The 20,416-nt window shown below is 38.0% G+C and overlaps 1 protein-coding gene across 4 annotated transcripts in view; it reads right to left on the bottom strand.

Annotated features, from left to right (window-relative positions):
* The window catches only part of LOC131432391 (mucin-5AC-like), a 205,720-nt gene that overhangs the window by 84,090 nt on the left and 101,214 nt on the right, over positions 1–20,416 (bottom strand). For 3 of the 4 annotated variants that reach the window (XM_058598629.1, XM_058598627.1, XM_058598628.1), the window contains one exon: positions 17,363–18,047. In XM_058598629.1, the coding sequence (XP_058454612.1) occupies positions 17,363–18,026 (664 nt within the window). In that variant the 5' untranslated portion in view covers positions 18,027–18,047. Of the gene's footprint in view, positions 1–17,362; positions 18,048–18,208; positions 18,360–20,416 lie in introns of those variants that run through there. The other variant, XM_058598630.1, reaches the window with a different exon arrangement.

Raw genomic sequence — 20,416 nt, 5'->3', positions numbered from 1 at the left:
CAAATAGGACTGTTGATTCAGAATTTGTTTCAGAAGTTCATTCCATCGTTATGGAAAACCAAAAAGTTTCTTACAGCTAATCAAAAACAACAACGAATCCAACGGTGCCATGTTTAAGCGCTATAACTCAAAGTATTTGTGTTGATACATTACAATGGATGAAACATGGATCCATCATCATACCCCTGAGTCAAATCGACAGTCAGCCGAATGGAAAAGTTGACCAAACCGCCGAGAGACTCAAACATCGACAGGCAACGTTATGACCTCTGCATTTTGGGATGCAAATGGAGTTTTGTTCGTTAATTTGATTTATTCGATTACACGGAAAAGGTAAATGGTCGGTCTATTATCAATATTACACAGCATTGCTAGATCGTTCTCAAGTCGAAATTGAGGTAAACCGACCCGGAATGAAAAAGAAAAAAGTTCTCCACCATTCTCTATATTCATTAGATTTAGTCCCCAGCGATTATTTTATCATTTAGCGGTTAACCTTAGTTTGTGCTTAGGGCACATAGCCGTTTTTACTTTTCTTCACGTTTCGTCTTAGAATCGTCAGTGCATAGTAGTTCGAATTGCCAATTGAAAGTGTTTTGCAGATAGCATTAGCTTTACTGTCTGCTTAGCGGTTCAAGTTGAACTGTTTAAGTTTGCACTAATCAGTTTAGTTTGAACTGCTTTGCACTGGCGAGTGTAAGACGAGTCGGTATCAAACTGAAGCGTAGTGGAAATTCAGCATCGAAATATCATCGGAAACTCTTCTCCCTTTCCATTATCACTTAATTGATATTTCTGTGGGTAAAAATTCGTCATTAGGTTTCGCTGACACAAAAAATCACTTGTGAACTTTGAGGTTCAGAGGGTTTTGTGTATGCTTGTTTCATGAACGAAAAACTCGGAAGTGATTTTTCCAGTCACTGAGCAGAGATTTTAGAAAATGTTTTGAGCCGGGGTTTTCACGAGTGATCATGAAAATTAACTTTTTCTGATCATAATTTTTCCAGCACTGATAAGAACAAAATGCTTCAGATTTTGATAAGAAACAAAGCTTCAGTTTCGCCTTAACAACAAAAAAAAAGACATGCACCTTTGAAAGTAACGAGATTTTGCGTTTTTTTCTTAATAGGTTAAAAAGCGATCGCGCATCAACTACCCCAAAGCACGTAATACATGTCAGCATGTCATTAGCCTAAGTGGTTCTGTAAGCTGAACCCCCTCTAGATAGGTGCCTGCTTGGAACGGAAATACAACTGCGAAAAGAATCAATTCTGCTCTAGTATGCCATTTCATTGTTCAATATGCATGTCACGTGTTGCCAGCCAGCTACAAATTTGTGTCGAAAGCACGGGATCACGAACTGGCACGAGGCTCGATCGTATTGGTACGGTCGTTTCACTCCATTTGAATATCCGAATATCGTCGTTTGCTAGCGTTTGCTAATGTAATTTCGGAAAGCCCAAAACGACGAAGCGAACTAAATTCCTACTGTTTAGGCGGCGCGAATGATCGCCAAAATATGATTGAAAATCAAAGCTCCTTCAATCGAAAAAAAACGTGATCGAAGTAGCGAAGATTCACTGTAAATAAAGTTTTCTAAAAGGCTTTACCAACGGGAATGTCGCGTCGATCGGTCGCCCAAGTCCTTACCCTCCGGCAGAGCACACCACCAGAAAGGAACCGAAACGTGTCTTGTAATTCCCTTACTCAGCCGAAGCCGTGAACGGCCAGCGAGTATGCAAATTGTCGCGATCGTAGATCGAGGTTTCGAAACAAGCCCGTTTCGCATTGCACAGTGGCTTGAAAATGGAGACATCCTCACTGGAAAAACAGTGGGTTCTTCGGATTGAACAAAAAAAACGTGAGGAGGAAAGAAGCGGTAGAGAGCGTCGTGAAGGCTTGACAGAAATGTCCGCTCTTTGCAACCAATAAATGCGCAGTAAATGCATAGTGATTTTTTTTGCTTTCGTACGTCTTTTATGTAACAAAAAAAAAAATGGCTGACGGATTTGAGAATACTGTTACCAAAATATCTGGAAGCAATATTCCAACTTTGTAGTCCCTGTCAATTTCTATTCTCTTTCTGTTGGCACTTCACTAATGTGAAGTTTATAATATCTTCAATTTATTTCCGGTTGTTTCCCGTCACTAGTAATTCCTGATCTTATGAGGCTACGGGAACCCTGGATGTGTGTCATCAAAAAGTTAAACAGTTCATAAAATTTTATTCAGTAGTTCCCCGATAGACATTCTGCTGATAACGGCCGATGTCATCATATTAAAAATAGTTGCATAGTTGCATTTAGCGTCTTACTTTCAACCACGCGTCAAACGATTGGGAAGGTCCTCAATCGCCAATTGGTTCAAATCTTCAAATATTGCCGATCCACATCGCAAATTCAGGAACGGTGTGAAGTCAGAGTTTTGAAGCCGAAGCGGGATCTGCCGTCAGCTTCGTTTTGTGTTGAAAAGAGTGTTGCTTTCACTTTACTAGGTGAAGAGAAAAATAATTAGATAATTTGTAATGATTGAGTTTCCACAAAAAAATGGTGGAATTTTGTTTATGCTTCGGTAACGAAAAGCGATACAATTGAAATAATTTCCAACCACGAAATAAAATAAACCAAGGTCGTCGGTGAGATAATTCTGGGCTCACAGGTTCCTATCTCATGCCTTCCCGTAAGTCTATGATGATCGCTTTCCACGAGGCTTTACTTGGGTTCAATTCCCAACCACGCACATTGACTCAGAATTTTTTTTTTAAGATCCGTTAAACCACATGGGCAAAACCTCTACATGCAAAACAAATTAAATAACTCGATAAAGACAAGGTCGTCAAAGTGTGAGATAATTCTGGGCTCACATGTTCCTATCTCATGCCTTCCCGTGAATCTATGATGAAATCATGTGCGTAGAAGCCAAGCACACACACACACACACGGTCGATATTGCCTTTTGCAATATATTGAAATCATTTTTGTTAAGTGAAAAATAAGCACCGTAAAAACAACAAAAATATGGAATAGAACGAACATTTTTAGGAAATCAAATAGTAGAAAAAACTAAAATTGTACGAGATTTAAGTGTAATCTTGGACTCCAAGCTAACATTGGTGGAACATTACAATACAGTAATCAATAAAGCAAATAGTATGGTGGGCTTTATCAAAGGTTTCAGTCATAACTTTCAAAACTCATATACTATAAAATTGCTATAAAACAAAAGAACGCATTGAATCGATCCAGAAACAATCGTAAATTAAACTGGACAGCATTTCCTCTACCATCATATGAAGCACGCTGCATGCTCATCAATATAGAAACACTCAAAATACGGCACGATTTTGCAATGCTTTTTTTTACAGAGTTGCCCAAAGGAACCTGACACATTTCGTTCTCCGGTCACCCTGGAACCAAACAAGGGGAATGGAGAAAACGAACATTGCGTCGGAAAGTAGAAGATCAAAGGATTATTGTTTTGTTGTAGTTTTCCAACATGGAGCACTGGAGTGTCACTCACCACGTTTTTATTTATAACTCATTTTTGAAGAACCAATCGTACGTTACAAGTATTGCTGAGTTTAAAAATAATTTTGAATTAAAGCCGAAAATGTCGGTGCCTTTGCGTAATACTGTGAAGTTGTGGATAAAAAACCAAAAAACAAAACCTCCGGGCCACGTCCGGACTGTCCGGACACCAGAAAATGTTGAACGAGTTTGATCCACTCCAAACATGCGGCTGCTTTTCAAGCTTCTATTCGGTTTGCTCTTCCCTTATTTGGTTCCAGTATAACCGGAAAACCCGGGTTGGCGGTTCAATGCATAGGACGCTGGTCTTACGAGCCAGTTGTCGTATGTTCGAGCCCCGACCTGGAAGGATTCTTAGTGTCAGTAGGATCCATAGTACTAGCCATGCAATGATTCTGTACACTAAGAATCGGCTGCGAAGTCTGTTGAAACAGAAAGGCCAAATTCCACAAAAGGAATGTAATGCCAAGACTTTGCTTTTATAACCGAAAAACAATATGTGTCAGGTTTCTTTGCGTAACCCTGTAAAATAAATCATTGCAAAGTCGCGCCGTTCTTTGAGTGTTTGTATATTGATGAGCATTCAGCGTGCTTCATGTGATGGTAGAGGAAATGCTGTCCAGTTTAATTTACCCTTTATCTGGACTGTGAGCTTCGCATGTGCCAAGTTTAAACGCTCATCTACATAGTGTTAGACCCGATGGAATTCCATCCGTGGTGACAAAAGATAACTGGCCTAACAGTTTACTGGTTCCATTCAAATTTTCAACTGCTCTTTACATTTAGCAACTCTTTCTGAAATATGAGTGAAATCCTGTGTGTTTCCAATTAACAAAAAAGGAAACAATTGTGCAGTATTCAACAACCGCTCTAAAGCAGCTTTGGCCGCCGTATCGAAACTGTTTGAAATCATAGTTCTGTATTTTAGAACACATAATTGCACTGACAATATATCTGAGGCTCAATATGGAATATCATTCTGAAACTCAATAGAATATTTCTATTTTACTGGTTGCGAAATGATAGTTAAATTGGGAAACTGCACAACCTTACCATTCGCTGTCAGGTCTGAAGTTCCGCAAAGAAGCCACCTTGGACCCTTTATATTTTTACTCTATCTTAACGATTTAGTGTATAAAACTATCGTTCACCGATGACTTCAAACTATTTCATATCATCAAATCTATAACTGACATGGAGTTTTTACAAAAGCTGTTGAATAATTTGACTGATTCACCAACCAACAGAATGGTTTTGAAAACCACCAAATGTTCCATCTCTTAATCGTAAGTTTGACTATATTTCTCAAACTTTTCTGGAACGCACGTCGCCTATGAAGGACCTCGGTGTCCTTCTGGGTTTTAGGTATACTAACGCCAAAGCCTTTAAGCTACTAGGATCCATTTTCCGCATTGCTAAGAATTCGATGTACATTGCTTGAATAAATTTAATAGTATGCCTCGGTTGTTTGGTCACATTCCTTAGAGATACCCTTTGAACCGTCCGAATTACCATAACCGATGTAAACTGATTGATCTTGATTTACTATCTGTCCGTCTACTTCAATCACAAATCGATTGCTTAAAGCTTATACAGCTTTTACAATCGGCTGTTCATCTCCATAATCTTCGTAACTATTTATTTCGGGTCAGGGTCATTTTGCAGAAAGCCGTTTCGAGGAAAGCCATTTCGCCGGAACGGTGATTTTACAGAATGGGCAACTCCACCGAATGCCATTTCACCGAAAGCCATTTCGCCGAGTCCTGCATTTGTCGTTATATCGTAATTGGAATTGATTAAAAAAAAGACAAATGAAAGATGATAGCGTTAACACCCGTTTGTTGACTCACAAACTTTAAAAAAAAAATTGATTCTTATATTTTTGCGGCGCCATATCAATTATCCAGGAGATATAAAAACACAATAAATAATAATATGATGTATTCGAAATTACATTTTCGGCGAAATGACCCTTTCGGCAAAACGGCAACAACTTTCGGCGAAATGACCCGCTCCCATTTATTTCTTCAGATTCCCTATACTAGATTCAGATTCCTTATACTATATGATGGGTATTTGTTACCATATATCGTATATTCACAACTGTTCCAGGGCATTCGATTTGCATTTATCAACATGTTGTATGTTGATTCTATCTTATTTGATCCTCAGATTGCTATCTAATTAGTTTTTGTTACTTTAGAATGACCAAATTTAATTAAAATTTGAATGGTTGTAATCTGTTGATGCAAAAAAGAGGAGGTTTTACGCCTGTTGGAGAGCAAGTTTGACACAAACTAACAGTACCTGGCTTTTCGCTGCTCCAAAATATATAATAAAATAAAACAACATAAAAATAAGTAAAATAAATTAAATTCAATTAAATAAAATGCATAATATTGAATCATATTTAATTAAGTTAAATAAAATAAAATAAGGTAAACGACTTTTATAATACAAAATACACAATTTTGCAAATTCACACAAAAAATAAAATTTTGGAAAGTTGCATAAAAAGTTCCATAAAAAACTTAAAAATGTTAAAAATATTTTGAAGCAGCGAAAAGCCAGGTCAAGTTAATTTCCTTGACCTGGCTTTTCGCTGCTTCAAAATATAAAATTAAATTAAATTAAGTTAAATAAAAAGCATAAAATCAAATAGTTTTAAAGAGTTAAATACTATCAAATAAAATAAATAAAATAAAATGAAATAAAACAAATTAAATGACTTTTATGATACGAAATACACAATTTTGCTAACTCACACAATAAAATAGAATTTTGAAAAATCGCATAAAAAGTTCCAGAAAAATACTTGAAAATGTTTATTTTTATGTAGGAGACACGCGTCGCAGATTGTTAGATGAGATATTCGCATAAAAAAAGCAAGACTCAGGAAATCCGCGTAAATTTTTTTTTCACAATTTGAGAGATTTTAGGTGTATAAATATGTTTATACCATTTCCTAACGCAGGAAACACGATTTGCATACCAGCGATTAACGTTTCCAAATATATGTTGGAAAGTAATTATCATACAGTTTCAGAATCAGCAATATTTTTTTTACTCTGAAAATAACGAATTTTGTGGTAAATAAAGTCCAAACTTACTTTTTTGAAATTAATAAAGTTTTTTACGGGAATTTCTTCTTTAGTATTTTAGTATGAAGAAAACAGTCGCTAAAAGTAATCGTATTTTGGTGGAAATGTATGGTGAGCATGGTCTATCTGAGCAAACCTGTCGGAGGTGGTTTACGCGGTTTAGAAGTGGCAATTTGAATTTGGAAAACGAAGAACGATCCGGAGCTCCACCAAAATTCGAAGTTGGAAAATGAGAGGAATCGCTTGATCAAAACCCGTCGCAAATTTACTAACGATTAAAAGCTCTGGATTGATCCGAAAGGTAGGAAATCGGGTGCCGTGTGAATTTGAGACCAAGGGACGTCGAACAACATCTCAGACGAGCATTGCAAGAAAAACGGCCACAATATACCGATAGACACGACACAGTAATTTTACAACTTGACAATGCTCGTTCACACGTTGCACAGCCAGTAAAAATATACTTAGAAACGCTGAAATGGAAAATCTTAGCCCATCTGCCGTATCGATGCGTTCGTTGTTAAACTAGACGCTAACACAAAGAACAGTTCCTTGGGTCAGACTGAGTGCGACTTCTAGCTCGGCATGATGCAACACAACTGTATCCGCATTAATAAATCAGGTGAAATTTTTTTGTGCACATTTTTTTTTTATTTGATCAAAGCAGCAATGATTTCATCGAAGCAAGAGGATCAACGTGACAAAATTCTGCTTGCGCATCAAGAAAATCCGAACTACTCGCAACGCCCAAGTTGGCGAATTTGTTGAATGTGATCCTGGTAACTTTTGTCGCTAACCAGGAAGATCGAATCGGGGGAAAATCGAATACCAGAGACCACATATACGCCGAAAAAGTGGCTAGTCGAACCTTTCCATTCTGAGAGTATCGTTCTCACCTCGCACATAGGTCGGAAGATATTGGCGAAGTTTGAATTCGTCGTTCAGGACGATGAAACACATGTCAAGATAATCTTTAAACAGTTCCAGATAGGCCAACAATTGGAAAAGTAAAGATGGCTTTAAGCGAGCAAAATTCGCAAACAAAAAACCCATATAGTAGACCATCTGTTCCTGTAGTTTGAAGAGCGAAACTTGCAGCATGACCTGAACCATCAATCTAGAAATTTTTATGTCGGAGCGCCTTTTTTTTTAAGCAACACCTTCGTCCTGTACTGTTTGCGTAGGATTTGGCATCTTACCACTGCGGGAAAAAATCATAGAGTGGTGTTCCACTTTCTCCCAGAGCTTCACATAATTGAAAAATATTGGACTATCATCAAACGGAACGCTTAGAAGACGCGAAATACAGTGTCCAGTGAGATGTAGTTAACACATGGATCAATAAGTCCCGAGACTAAAGCAGAGATGGCGCTCGTAGTAAACCAGTAACCACGTCTTTCTAGAGTACTAACCTTTGCTTGAAACGGGTCAAAATTTTAAGTCGATCCGACCAGAAACATCTGAGTTATCGAGGTTGGAGTAAAGTTGTTTTGTAGTTTGTTTAAAAAATTGAAAAAAACCGAGTTTCGTGTTTTGATAAAACATTGTTTTTTAATGGGTAAAAACACCGTGCAAGCGAAACAATGGATTGAAAAATGTTATCCGGACTCTTGTCCATCAAAAGCAACGATTTGTCGGTGGTTCGCCGAGTTTAAACGTGGTCGTACCGACACAAATGACGCGGAACGCTCGGGCAGACCTGTGGAAGCCGTTACACCGGAAAATGTGAGTGAAGTGACAAAAATTATAAAAAAAGATCGTAAAGTTAAGCTCCGTGAGATTGGTTTTTTTCCAAGTGGGTGTCGCGATTGCTTTCGATGGAACAAAAACAGCAACGAGTCACCCTGCCACAAGTCGATGAAAACAATGGCGAAATTGAACGAATTGGGCATTGATCTGCTTTCCCACCCCCCATACTCGCCAGATTCAGCCCCCAGTGACTACTGGCTCTTTGCTGATCTTAAAAAAATGCTCCAGGGAAAAAAAATTTGGCTCAAATGAGGAGGTCATCGCTGAAACTGAAGTTTATTTTGAAGTGAAAGATAAATTTTTTTATAAACATGGTATTCAAAAATTGGAAAAACGTTGGAACCATTGTATCACCCTAGAAGGTGATTATGTTGATGAATACAAAAAAATTTTGCAAAAAAAATGTTGTTTCCATTGTTAGTCTCGGGACTTATTGATCCATGTGTTAAACATAAACTGGCGTTCAGTGGCGACAAAAGCGACTAAGAAGATAGATTGGTAAAAGTGTATAGGTAAAACTCAACGAAAAGCCCGAAAATTCACATTCGCAGAAAAGTAAATTTGAGGGTTATTTTTTTAAATTTCAATTATAAAGTTTTTAACATTGTGCACATTCACGTCTCAGGCCAGAAAAAATCCCCGGGCCCTATATGCGGGGTTGAGATTCGAGCCCAGGTAGGCTGCGTGAAATGCAATTGTCTTTCCCGCAGCCTACCTGAGCTCGAATCCCAACCCGGCACATATTTGAGGGATATTTTTTTTTTAATTCTGTAAGTAATAACATTGTTTGAAATTTTAATAATACAAAACTGATCGATTTATATACGCTCTTATTTGGCTAATTATTCACCGACACACTTTTTATAGTGTGGAAAATGAACATTATATCGACGTTTGAGCATCAAAACAAAGTTATATAAGAGAATTCCGATAAAGGTAACCATTTTTGAAGCTTAATAATGTGTGATGTCGGCATAAAACAAACATAATTAAATTTTTTCACAATTTTAGATACGACTTCTTGATTCGACTATTTCATCCTGGCCCTAACTTTTCATAAAATTCTCCTATAAAATTTGAAACTTCCATGTGTTGCAAATCCGATTCGAGCAGCTCGTTTTCAACCCGAAAAAGTAGCTTGTAACCCTTGAAAAAAATAAACAACAGACTACTAGATTCGGAAGCTTCTTCACGGCCTTTTTGTCATAACTTGTACGCACGTGACGGCTAACAATGCAAATAAAACCAACCATTTACCGAAATGGACAAAGCTTGCTGTGATGCAGTGGTTCGAAAACAGATTGTTCTACAGGGTAGGCCTCAGCCGCTTTTTAGAAAAGCGGCCTTCTACGATCGAACTAGTTGTTTTGCTATTTCTGTCATACACTCTTCTTTTCAGGATAACAGCAAATTGTTCTTGCAACAGTGAAAAAAGGCCGAGTCCGAGAGTCACGAGCTTGTAAGCAACCGATCATTTATACTAAAACCCACTCCGCCCGCTATTGTCAACCTCGGGCAGGACACATTTGGTTTTAGAACGGTAATTTGCAATGCTAACCTATTCCAATGCAACGTGTCAACGGTTCGCTCCTGTGGGTGATTGACAGAAATTCGAATTTTAAATGTACTCTTTCTCAATGCAATGTTTAGCTTGGTCGAAGAGGGGTTGTTCAATTCCAATGAAAGTATTGTTATTGAATGAATTAATGCACTCGATTATTCTATGTATTCTATTTAGGGCGTACCGGAGAAAATCCAGGCGTGACATCCTCACGAGCAGAACCGGTTGCATAAATTCATCGACGGATTTAGAGTAATTGTATGAAATGATGTCAACCGAAGGCTTTCTGGAGCACATTGAAAAACGAGAATTCTAGAACAAATCCGAGATCAAAGTCGATGATGTGGAACAATGCGGTTTTGTCCAACATTTAAATTGATTTACCATTTACCATAGTTTACAACAAAAAACAAAAAAAATGGACGTTAAAAACACTCATGACATAAGTAAAATCTCATCATCATAGAGTCCGTCCATCCAAACCAGATCATCTGTTTTATTTTCATGACCGTATGAATCATACCCCATGATGTGGCTTCGGATCATTAGCTATCAGTGGATTCGTTCAATTGAGCGTACCCTCAGACACACACACACACACCTTCATACGCAAATCAATCGCTATTCAAAAAGATATTTTTATAACTTCAACCATAAACAGTTTTTTTTATATACATGCTTGATTGGTTCTTTGATACACGCTCGGAAATCACTACACCGTAAACGTTTGTACTGTACGTCAATGTATTTTGGTGGTCCACCGTCAGTAATTGACAAAGCAGCAGCAACAGGATCGTGTACGGATATGTAACACGTGCTTGCTTCGATTGTTTTGGTTTAGCCTCGACCGTACTGGTGGTGGTTGTGGTATTAGTGAAATTGACAGAACACGCTTTCGATTGTATTGACGAATGCAAACAGCAAACGTTGAGAGATAAACATCGGAAAAAGGGATTGCGATTGTAATACGGCACACCAACACAAATGCGCAATTTTAGCATTATTTAATGAGCAGTGTTGCTAACAAACGCAACATATCTATTTACGTAAAAGTAAGTGTCAGGAACGGTGTTGAGTTGTATTGATGTTGCGCAGAGATGCACTGTTGAACCACAATCAACTGATTCGTGGACAGAAATGCAATCAGAACTAATTTTTTAATATAGTTTTGACACAATTTTTTTAACTGTTGACTGTGTTATTTAATCAAAAAACTGCCATATTTTAGGTACGCGAAAAAAGTGTAAATTTAAGACATGTTCATGCGACAAAAAAGCAGATTGTTATCTCCAGCTTACTTTGATTGTAAAATAACTAAGGTAGGCTCTGTCAAGTTTGATATTCCAACAAAATGAAAAAAAAAACTGTTTTCACACACCTAGTGGTGTAATGTTGCGTACTATCTGTATAATATTACTGTAGAGATCTAAAAACAACTGTTCATTGAAGAGAATTACGTTTGATCGAACGTAATCTAGCAAGATCTATGAATCAAAACACCCTACAGTTCCGGAATCGAAAGTATTTTCCACAACGAATCCATGGTAAGACTTTGAATCTGCAAGTTTGTGAAAATCGATTTGGCCAGTGAGTGAGATCCTTTTTGCACTATTCCCAATACCTCCGAAATCGAATTTCGATGACCGGAACAGCCGAAGTTGGTTGGACAAAGCATGCTGTGTGCATCGTTTGTAAAGACGTGTTGTGTTTTCTTCTTCCGTATCAGCACGTATCGGTGCGTACCGGCTTTGCATCGTCATTTTATATGGCGGTTTGAAAGCTTTGAGCCTTGTAATTGCGGAATCGGAAGTCGGATCCAGATGAAATTTAGTAATAGCCTTTGAAACATCATGAGCTTTAATTTAAATTAAGATTTGTGAAAATCGGGTCAAGTATCACCGAGAAATCGAAATGAGTTTTACTTTTGGAGTTGTTCTTTACTATTTTCGGTGCATCCGAAACAGGGAATATGGAACCAGTAGTGCCGAATTAAGTGTATATGCCCAAAACTAGAAAAATTTATTAGTCAGTTCTATGGGATTTATACCTGTTTTTGCCATCGTTTGTGTGAAAAAATACTCATAAAATTAATGATTTTCCACTTATCGCGCTCTAGTTTTGACCCATAGTGTGTAAAAATCGGTAAAGCCATTTCCGAGAAAATTGAGTGGTCATTTTTTCCCTAATTTTCACATATTATCCTATAACTCCGGAACCGGACGTCGTATTGGAGGATGAAATTATGCAAGTCGATGCACTCTTCAATTCAATGTAGTTTGAAGGTGCAACACGAAAATCCGATAGCGGAATGCGTTTTTGTGGGTAGTATCGATATTATACGTTGATCATAGAGTTGTGGAAGAGGTCTTCGCAGCTTATAAGAAAGACGATGCGAGAATTTTACTGAGACTAAGTGACGAATATAGAACGAGACAGTTCAAACCGATTGAATAAAACACTACGTTTATGGAAAAGTAGATGAGTTTATAAACTAGGGGTACAACTTTTACCTTCCACAGGTTTACGAATACATGTCTCTAAGGGTAAGTGCTGGTCGATATAAATCAAACGAAAACCCTCTTGCATAACCTTTCAATTCAACTTCTATAATGCTTGAAAAACGGCCAAAGGTGTGTGCGGTTGAACGAACCAAAAACCGACATTCATCGAAGATATCATTTCACAAACTCTAAATTGGCTTTGGCGAATTAGAAGTCTGGCTACTCAATCTCGCCCCGTCATCTGCCCGATTTAATCAATCCAAACAAACTAGCTTCGACTAAACCAGGCACAACGAATAAACCTAGACAGATGTGATTTCTATGATCTATGATTTAATAACTCCTACAACTTTACAAAGAAACACCAAACCTTTTCTTGTTTCACGGTATTAGTGAGTTATTTCGATTTGCTTTGACGTAAGCTCAGAAAAAGTATTCCCCAGAGTCTCATATCGCAAACAAAATTCAAACCAGAAAACTGTGGGCAACTTCCCCGACTTTAGACTGCTTCCTAGACAAAAGTTTTATGGCCACGGCTTGAAAAGAAACCCTCAACCAATTGAAACTCATTTTGCCTTTGAGTTCACTAGAAAATATCAGATATGGCAAGCGGTTTCATGCTGCGGATGAGAAAAACTCATGTTCTCGTTTCAAAAGATTTTGGATTGACTGAATGCACTTCTTGAATTCTCATTCTTTGCAAATATGGTTCATCATCTGAAAACATAAGTTTCCAGGCTTGATCAAAACGACCAAAAATCGCTCGAGTAAATGTACTGACTTAAAATATGACGAATCTCGCGCAAAATCGTATTTGCAGTTGGCAACACTATCTAAGATATGAGTGACACTTTCTGGACTAGTGCACACTGTCTTTTGAAAAGGGCCAAACTTTTTAACCTTGTTTTCAAATAGTTCTACAGAATACCCTATCGATAGTTCCCCGATATTTGTAGAAAGTATTGGTTAGAAAAACCTTTTTCCCTTAACAATACTTATCTTGCAATATATGGAAGGCTGATAGGGAACATAATTACCTAGCTTGGGACACAATTTAATTGAGTTCAAAAATGCTGTTTTATTATAAATCGACTTTGAATTTCAATTCATTGTGGGATTCGAATAGACGAATTTCTCGCTAAATCGTATTCGGATTTAGCAGAACCCTATCAGATTTGAATAAAATTTTCTAGAAGTATATACTTTACCACAAAAAGCCACTTGGCTTACTTTGTTTTTCCAAAATAGATCTAAACTGGCTTTCGGGAAGGGTTAGACTTTCATTTTATCAAAAAATATAGTCAAAAAATGACAAATCCTACAAAAAATGTTCACAGAATAAGTCTAATTTTCGAATAGAAATACTGAAAAAAATTGCTTATCGAACATTACACTGAAAAAATCGATATTTCAATTTTGAATTTCATCTTGATCCGAGTTTCGGTTCCGGAATAACAGAATGATGAAGATGAAGTTTACGACCTCTCGTCGATGAAAACAGATATAAGTGAATAATTTGTTGCTAATTAGTTACGGTAATTTTGAATTTGTTGTTCATTTTTTGTGTACTTCGCTAAGTTCATATGAAGCTAACGAACCACCCTTCTAAAATAAGCTTGCAAACAAATAAAAACCCAGTGGATAATTTGTTGCTTATTAGTTGCTAATTAGTTACGATGATTTGGAATTGTTTTAAGTACTGTACTAAGATCATATAAAATGAACGAAGCATATTCCATAAATTTGGTTTCAAAATTTATCAAATGTGTAGATCTTGCTACCAGATAACTAAATAATTTCAATTTAGTTATACCAGTTCCCGAAGTGCCGGAAATAAAGCTTCGATTTCACCGAGACGGCTAGGCCGATGGTCACAAGCTTAGATTCACATGGAAGGTCTTACAGGACTTAAAACATGTCCCGAATTTTATCTGAATCTTATTTCCGGTTCCGGAATCATAAAGCGATGAGTGCTTAAACTTCCAAACGGTAGTTCAGAGCGACGATGCAGAAAACGTTATAAAAAAATTCTAACTTGGGCTCAAAATCATTCCAATTTGAATGTTATATTAGTTGACCGTCAACCGAATCGACCTTGACTGTACCGGTCACCCTATTCTGGTTTCAAAAGAACCGGAAATAGTGGTTGAATTCACCAATGTGGAATTCACTTCGATATCTCGGATATTGCCGTTTCTGATTTTCACAAACTTAAATATCAATTAAAGGCACTGTGCTTTCATACACAACTTCTAAATTTTGTTGGGATACGACTTCGGGTTCCAGAATAACACGATTATAAGGTCTTAAAATTTCAAAACCTTCGTTTATTTATTTATTTGGGGAACCGGGAAAATCCCGATGGAGATGAAATATAGCAATCTCTCTCTCTTCAGCAGGCATAAAACCTCCTCGTCTTTTGTATCAACAGATTACAATGATAAAACAGAGACATTTCGTTTAAAACTTACAATTAAAACTAACAGTTAAAGCTAAACCACTAACCCTATAACTAGTTGATGACACAGTATTACAGCATTACAGAGTAGCTTCTTGAAAGGCGAGATAGAAGAGAAAAGTGGATATGAAGATGGAAGAAGAAAGCTGTTGAGTTGAGGGAGCAGTGAGTGAGCGTGGACAAACGACGGGGTTAGAACCGGCATAAAGACCAAATTAGTGATCAAAAAGATGGTGGAAGACGGAGGAAATGAGAGGGAGGACGAACGGGTTAGTTTCGGCGAATCTGATTAGTGAACATTTATTTACTAGATAGTTAAGGAATCATTGAATAAGCATTTTATCGCATTACGCGAGAGATGAAACTGAAAGACCTCCGAGCAACAGTTAAATAAACGACACATACTGAGAAACGGTTAATTATATCCGTAGTTAGTTCTAGCACGAGGGATTCGTAAAAATGAATGTGAACGAAGATTGCGGCGATGGATGTCAAAATTGACCAATCGTAGGAGATTAGGGCAATCAATATGTGATTGTATTAAATCAGCGTAGACTTTTTTACGAATACACAGCGGATCCAGTTCGATAAGTCGGCAACGATGTTTATATCTTGAAAGGTTTAATGGGTCTGGAGCAAACCTAATGAATTTGCGTTGAATAGCTTCAATACGATCAATATCAGTTTGATAATGAGGTGACCAAACGACAGCCGCATATTCAAGCGGACTAGTGCACAATAAAGAGTTTTTAAGCAGTATTTGGTAATTCGAAATATGAAGCCTAAGAGTTTCGATGCCTTCGAAATCACATAGTCAATGTGATTCTTAAAATCAAGTCTTTCACGAACGATTTACGCTTAAGGGCTGAGGCCAGTGTGTTTTAGGGCTATTTTCACACTTCAAATCTGATTTACTCAGAAACGGTGACGAATATCGAAAAACCCAACTGACAATCTCTTAGAAAATTAGTTTAGATTATTTTGTGAACATTTCAGAATGATTGTTTGACTTTAGCGGTCGGGAAAGTTTTTTTTTTCTGAAGGAAGAATTGCATAGCTGAAAACGGCAACTTTCAACTTGTTCATTGAATATCTCGCCTTCAAAAGCATGGATCAAAAATCTATCCTGACAATTTCAAGATAATTTAATTTAGATGCGATTAGTGCATAAAAACATATATGTTGTCGCGATAAAATAGAAGTGTAAGTTATTTTTGCGGGGGTAAGTCGATTTCTATGTCGGCGCCATTTTAGTTCCCTGGTAACGTAACGAAACATGAGAGAAATAAAATCGGGTTAAAAAAGGCTGCCAAAGAAGCGGCAGCTTTTTTAGATTTTATGTGATGTAGTCAAACTTGTAACCGAAAATATCAAAACTTTCTTGGCCACCCGACCACATCGAGAGTCATTTTGCACATTTGCGAGAGAGCATGGAGAGAAATGTAATACGCACAGCGAGCCACGTGGTTTTACACGACCTACCGGCCTCAGCCCTTAAGAACATTTTGCGAAAGATTGTAGTCATATCTTATTACTGAGTGCCTGCGGAAAAATGATATGACGGAGCATTTAGAGGCGTTTAATACCATCGTATTGGCGTGACACCATTCCACGAATGTATTCAATTGAGCTTGCAAAAAGTGTGCATCTTTGTGTGTTCTTTGATCAGATGGTAGAGTTTGAAGTCATCCGCAAATGATAGTTTGAAACATTTTAGTAAGAAGGGCACATCATTGAGGTAGAGTAAAATATATACGCTCCTAAATGACTTCCTTGAGGTACTCCAGAACTCACTGCAAACGGTGATGTTGTACAGTTTCCTATTTTTGCCGACATCTCACGACCAGTAAGACATGAATGCATCCAATCCAGTAAAGAACCACCAAAGCCAAGTCTGTCAAGTTTAGCATTTGTTATTTGATGGTTTATTTTATCAAATGCCGCTGAGAAATCAGTGTAGATAGCGTCTACCTGTAGACGAGATTGCATGGATTGGATGATAAAAGAGATGTGTAAGTTGCTAGGTTAGTAGATGTTGACCGTGTTGATTTTCAGATATATAGTCGTTGCACTTATGAGTTATGAAGTCGAGAACAATGATTTCAAATAACTTGGAAACAGCACATAGGGATGCTATTCTAAGGTAATTTGTAATATCTGATTTGTTGCCTTTCTTAAAAACCGGGAATATGTTAGTAAACAATTTTGTAAATTAACAATAAACTAATTTGTAGATCATGTCAGTTGATGGCTATACGAACGGCCTTTTAGACTATACTGGATCTCAAATTTCTTTGTTTTTCGATTTCTGAACTTTTCGGTGGAAACTGTGTTACCAACATTTTCATAGCAGCACCAGTTTTGTGAGTTTTTAATCAGTTCCAGGCTTCTAAAATTCCAAAGGTTGAGTCGCAAATCTGATCCACCCTCTCTATCTCTAGAAACCAAACAAATCCGGAACTTACCTTTGCCGTATCCTCCGGAGCTGCTGTGGCTGCTAGCATTGCTGATGGTGCGCTTGCGTGAACTGCAACTGCCGAGCAGGGGCACGACGGCAGTTCCGCCGACCGACAGCTGGTGGTGCCGCGGCGAAGAAGACGTAATCGAGGATAGCGTCACCGAGTGCGGTGAGTTGGTTGTGGTCAGATAGGCAGTCGTGCCCTGCGGAACCAGTCCGGTGACAACGGCCGTAGTGCTGCCAACTACGACACCCCCATTGAGCGATGATGGTGATATGAGTCGGGCCGGTGGAACCGGAACGCCACCACCACACCCACCACCGGTCGAACCATTGCTGCCCGGGCTGCTGCTGCTGCTGCTGGTGGTGGTACTGGCCGTGGTCAGAATAACCGTACCGTTGCTAAGCTTGCCGATCGGTGGCAGGAAACGGTTCTCACTACTAATACCGGTACTGTGGTTGTTTGGAATTAAACTAATGGTACTATTGCTACTGGTACTGTTTGTATGCACACTACTATTACTACTACTGCTGCTGATGCTGTTGTTGTTTTGGGTGTTGGTCGGTATGATCGTAACATCACTGTTGAACTTATGTGGTATTTGCTGTTGTTGTTCCTGCAGCTCCAGAAATCGAGCCGCTTGCAGTAATGTATCCAATCCGGACAGCATGTTTTACCGAATTTTGAAACGCTGCAAATTGAAGAAAAGAAGAAAAAAAGTTAAACCTATAGACTATAAAAAACAAAAAATAATCACGCAAATTACATAAAATAAATGAATAACGGTAGATATTTTCGTTTGCGTATCACGTCGGACGACTCTGACATGTAGCCAAAGCCAATCTCACACACCTGTTTGTTTCCAGCTTTGTGGCACCACACTCTCGTAGAGAGTTCTAAATATACGGCTGCGAAACCGAGGAAAGTTATTCACTGAAAGTTTGCCGTTTGACGTGGTTCAGAAATCAAGAAAAGATCGGCCCAACTAGCCAGATCCGTGTTGCCGTGGTTGTATAGAACCGGAACGGATGGGAGATGTAAACGCACTGAAATTCTTTCAACTTTCTAGCAGTTCAATGCCGGTAGAACCGAGCGCGTAGGTACCAACAAACAACAAGGTGGGAAAGTTGACCGGTAAAACATAGGAGGGGGAAGTATAATTGACGTGTAGAAGACGTGCGAAACATCCATCGAACGAAAATGGTTCAAAGAGGAACAGCGAATACATAACGAAGGGTGATGATATCGTCAATATTCTCATCTTTTACTGCGGACATACAATTTCCAAATTCATTATTGACTCTTTACAATTCCATTCGCAATATCAGAACGAACAAATTTTACGCAAATCGTTTAAACCGGAATCACAATACTTTGCACGGTTGCTACAAACAGTACCCTAACGACGTATGTTCGCATGTGGATTGGTAAGATCCCCACAAAAAAACGCCTCTCTTCGTTTGACCATCAACAACTCTCTGCCGCGAGAGCGCACGCGAGCGATTCGTTGCTGTTGGGCTCTCCATGTGAGCGAAACGACGTCCGCTCGTACCCAAAGTCAAACGCAGCAACACATGACACAAGCAATTCACGCGTCACTGTTTTTGTTTTGTTATGTCGTTTTCGCTTGAGAAAACTGAGACTGACCCAGGGTAGTTTCATCAAACAAACACTTTTCACGAAACTGCGTTGATTTCGCACTTAGCAACGGGGGTTTGAGTAAAACTGATTTAAAAACCAGGTTGGAAACTGACTCGATTTTCAGTTCAACAACGTTGAAACTAGGTTCGAAACTGACTTCAAACAAACGGTTTGACAGCAGTTAGGGTGGAAACTGGGTTAGGTTTGGCATCAAGCGAAAACAACATTAGTTTGTTTGTTTGGGGATTTGTACATCGCGTCTCGCTCTCTCTTTATATATATAAAATCATCGAGCCATCGCCGGGAGGAAACTATTTTCTTCTTCAGAATAAGTTCTATATTTTTAGACTTTTTCTTGATGGAATTTTACAAAGCGAATTGATTGGTGAAAGGAACAGCAGGATTTTTTGGTATCCCCACACGGATTATTGCACGGATTTTGCGGGTTGATTTTTTCGCAAATGTTTCAAAGAAGGGCGAAACTCGTATGAAGAAAAAAAAAATTTAACTTTGCAAATAAAGACTTAAAATATTTAAATTCAGTATGGAAACGTCGATTTTACAAAATTAGATAAAATAAAAATCATTTCATGTATTTTGGTGTTTCTGTTTTCACGTGTCCGCATAAACAATCACGGTGATACTTCGACTGAGGGCCATCCTCAGAACGAATTGGCTCCAGTGGCACGGGCAGCAATTTCATAATTTATGCATGAAGTATGAAAGTATACAATTGGAAAAAGGGTAAGCTTTTATTTTGTTCAGTCGTACAATGAAAATCGAAGAAAAAAAAACCCCTCTTAATCCATCTAGTCGTGTAATGCCATTTAAATAGTATTATTGTATTGCAAGTTCATCATATAACGTAATAGTAGCTTCCGAACGAGTCGAAATCGATTTTTTTTATCTCCGAGAAATTTTGTTGCATTGAAAACACTGAAATTTGTCGGTTACGTCACATATAACATTGCATCTCTCGAAACGGAAATGTTCTCCATAACCCTACTAAATTTTATTGACAAATTTTAGGCCTTCAAATAAGTCTAAGTTTATCGAAATTTGTTGAGTCACCTTCGAGAAAATTCTGCCGATGAAAAATGTGCGGTTATTCGTTTACGTCATTTATACCATTATACACTAAGGTCTTTTTTATGCGTTTTTTATGCGGTTTTTTTAATGCGACTTTTTTATGCGAATTTTCAGAGTTATGCGGTTTTTTTATGCAAACTTTCAGAGTTATGCGGTTTTTTATGCGAATTTTTAGAGTTATGCGTTTTTTTATGCGGTTTTATTTTTATGCGGTACGTAAATTCGCATAAAAAAGACTTCAGTGTATCTCCGGAATCGGAAGTGACAACCATTCCATATTTGAACTTGATCCACGATTTATTAGTAGCTTTCAAACGAGTCAAGGATATA

This window comes from Malaya genurostris, chromosome 2, assembly GCF_030247185.1.
Source record: "Malaya genurostris strain Urasoe2022 chromosome 2, Malgen_1.1, whole genome shotgun sequence".
Taxonomy (NCBI): domain Eukaryota; kingdom Metazoa; phylum Arthropoda; class Insecta; order Diptera; family Culicidae; genus Malaya; species Malaya genurostris.
Note: the sequence above shows the minus strand (reverse complement) of the source record. Positions and strands in the feature narration are given on the sequence as shown.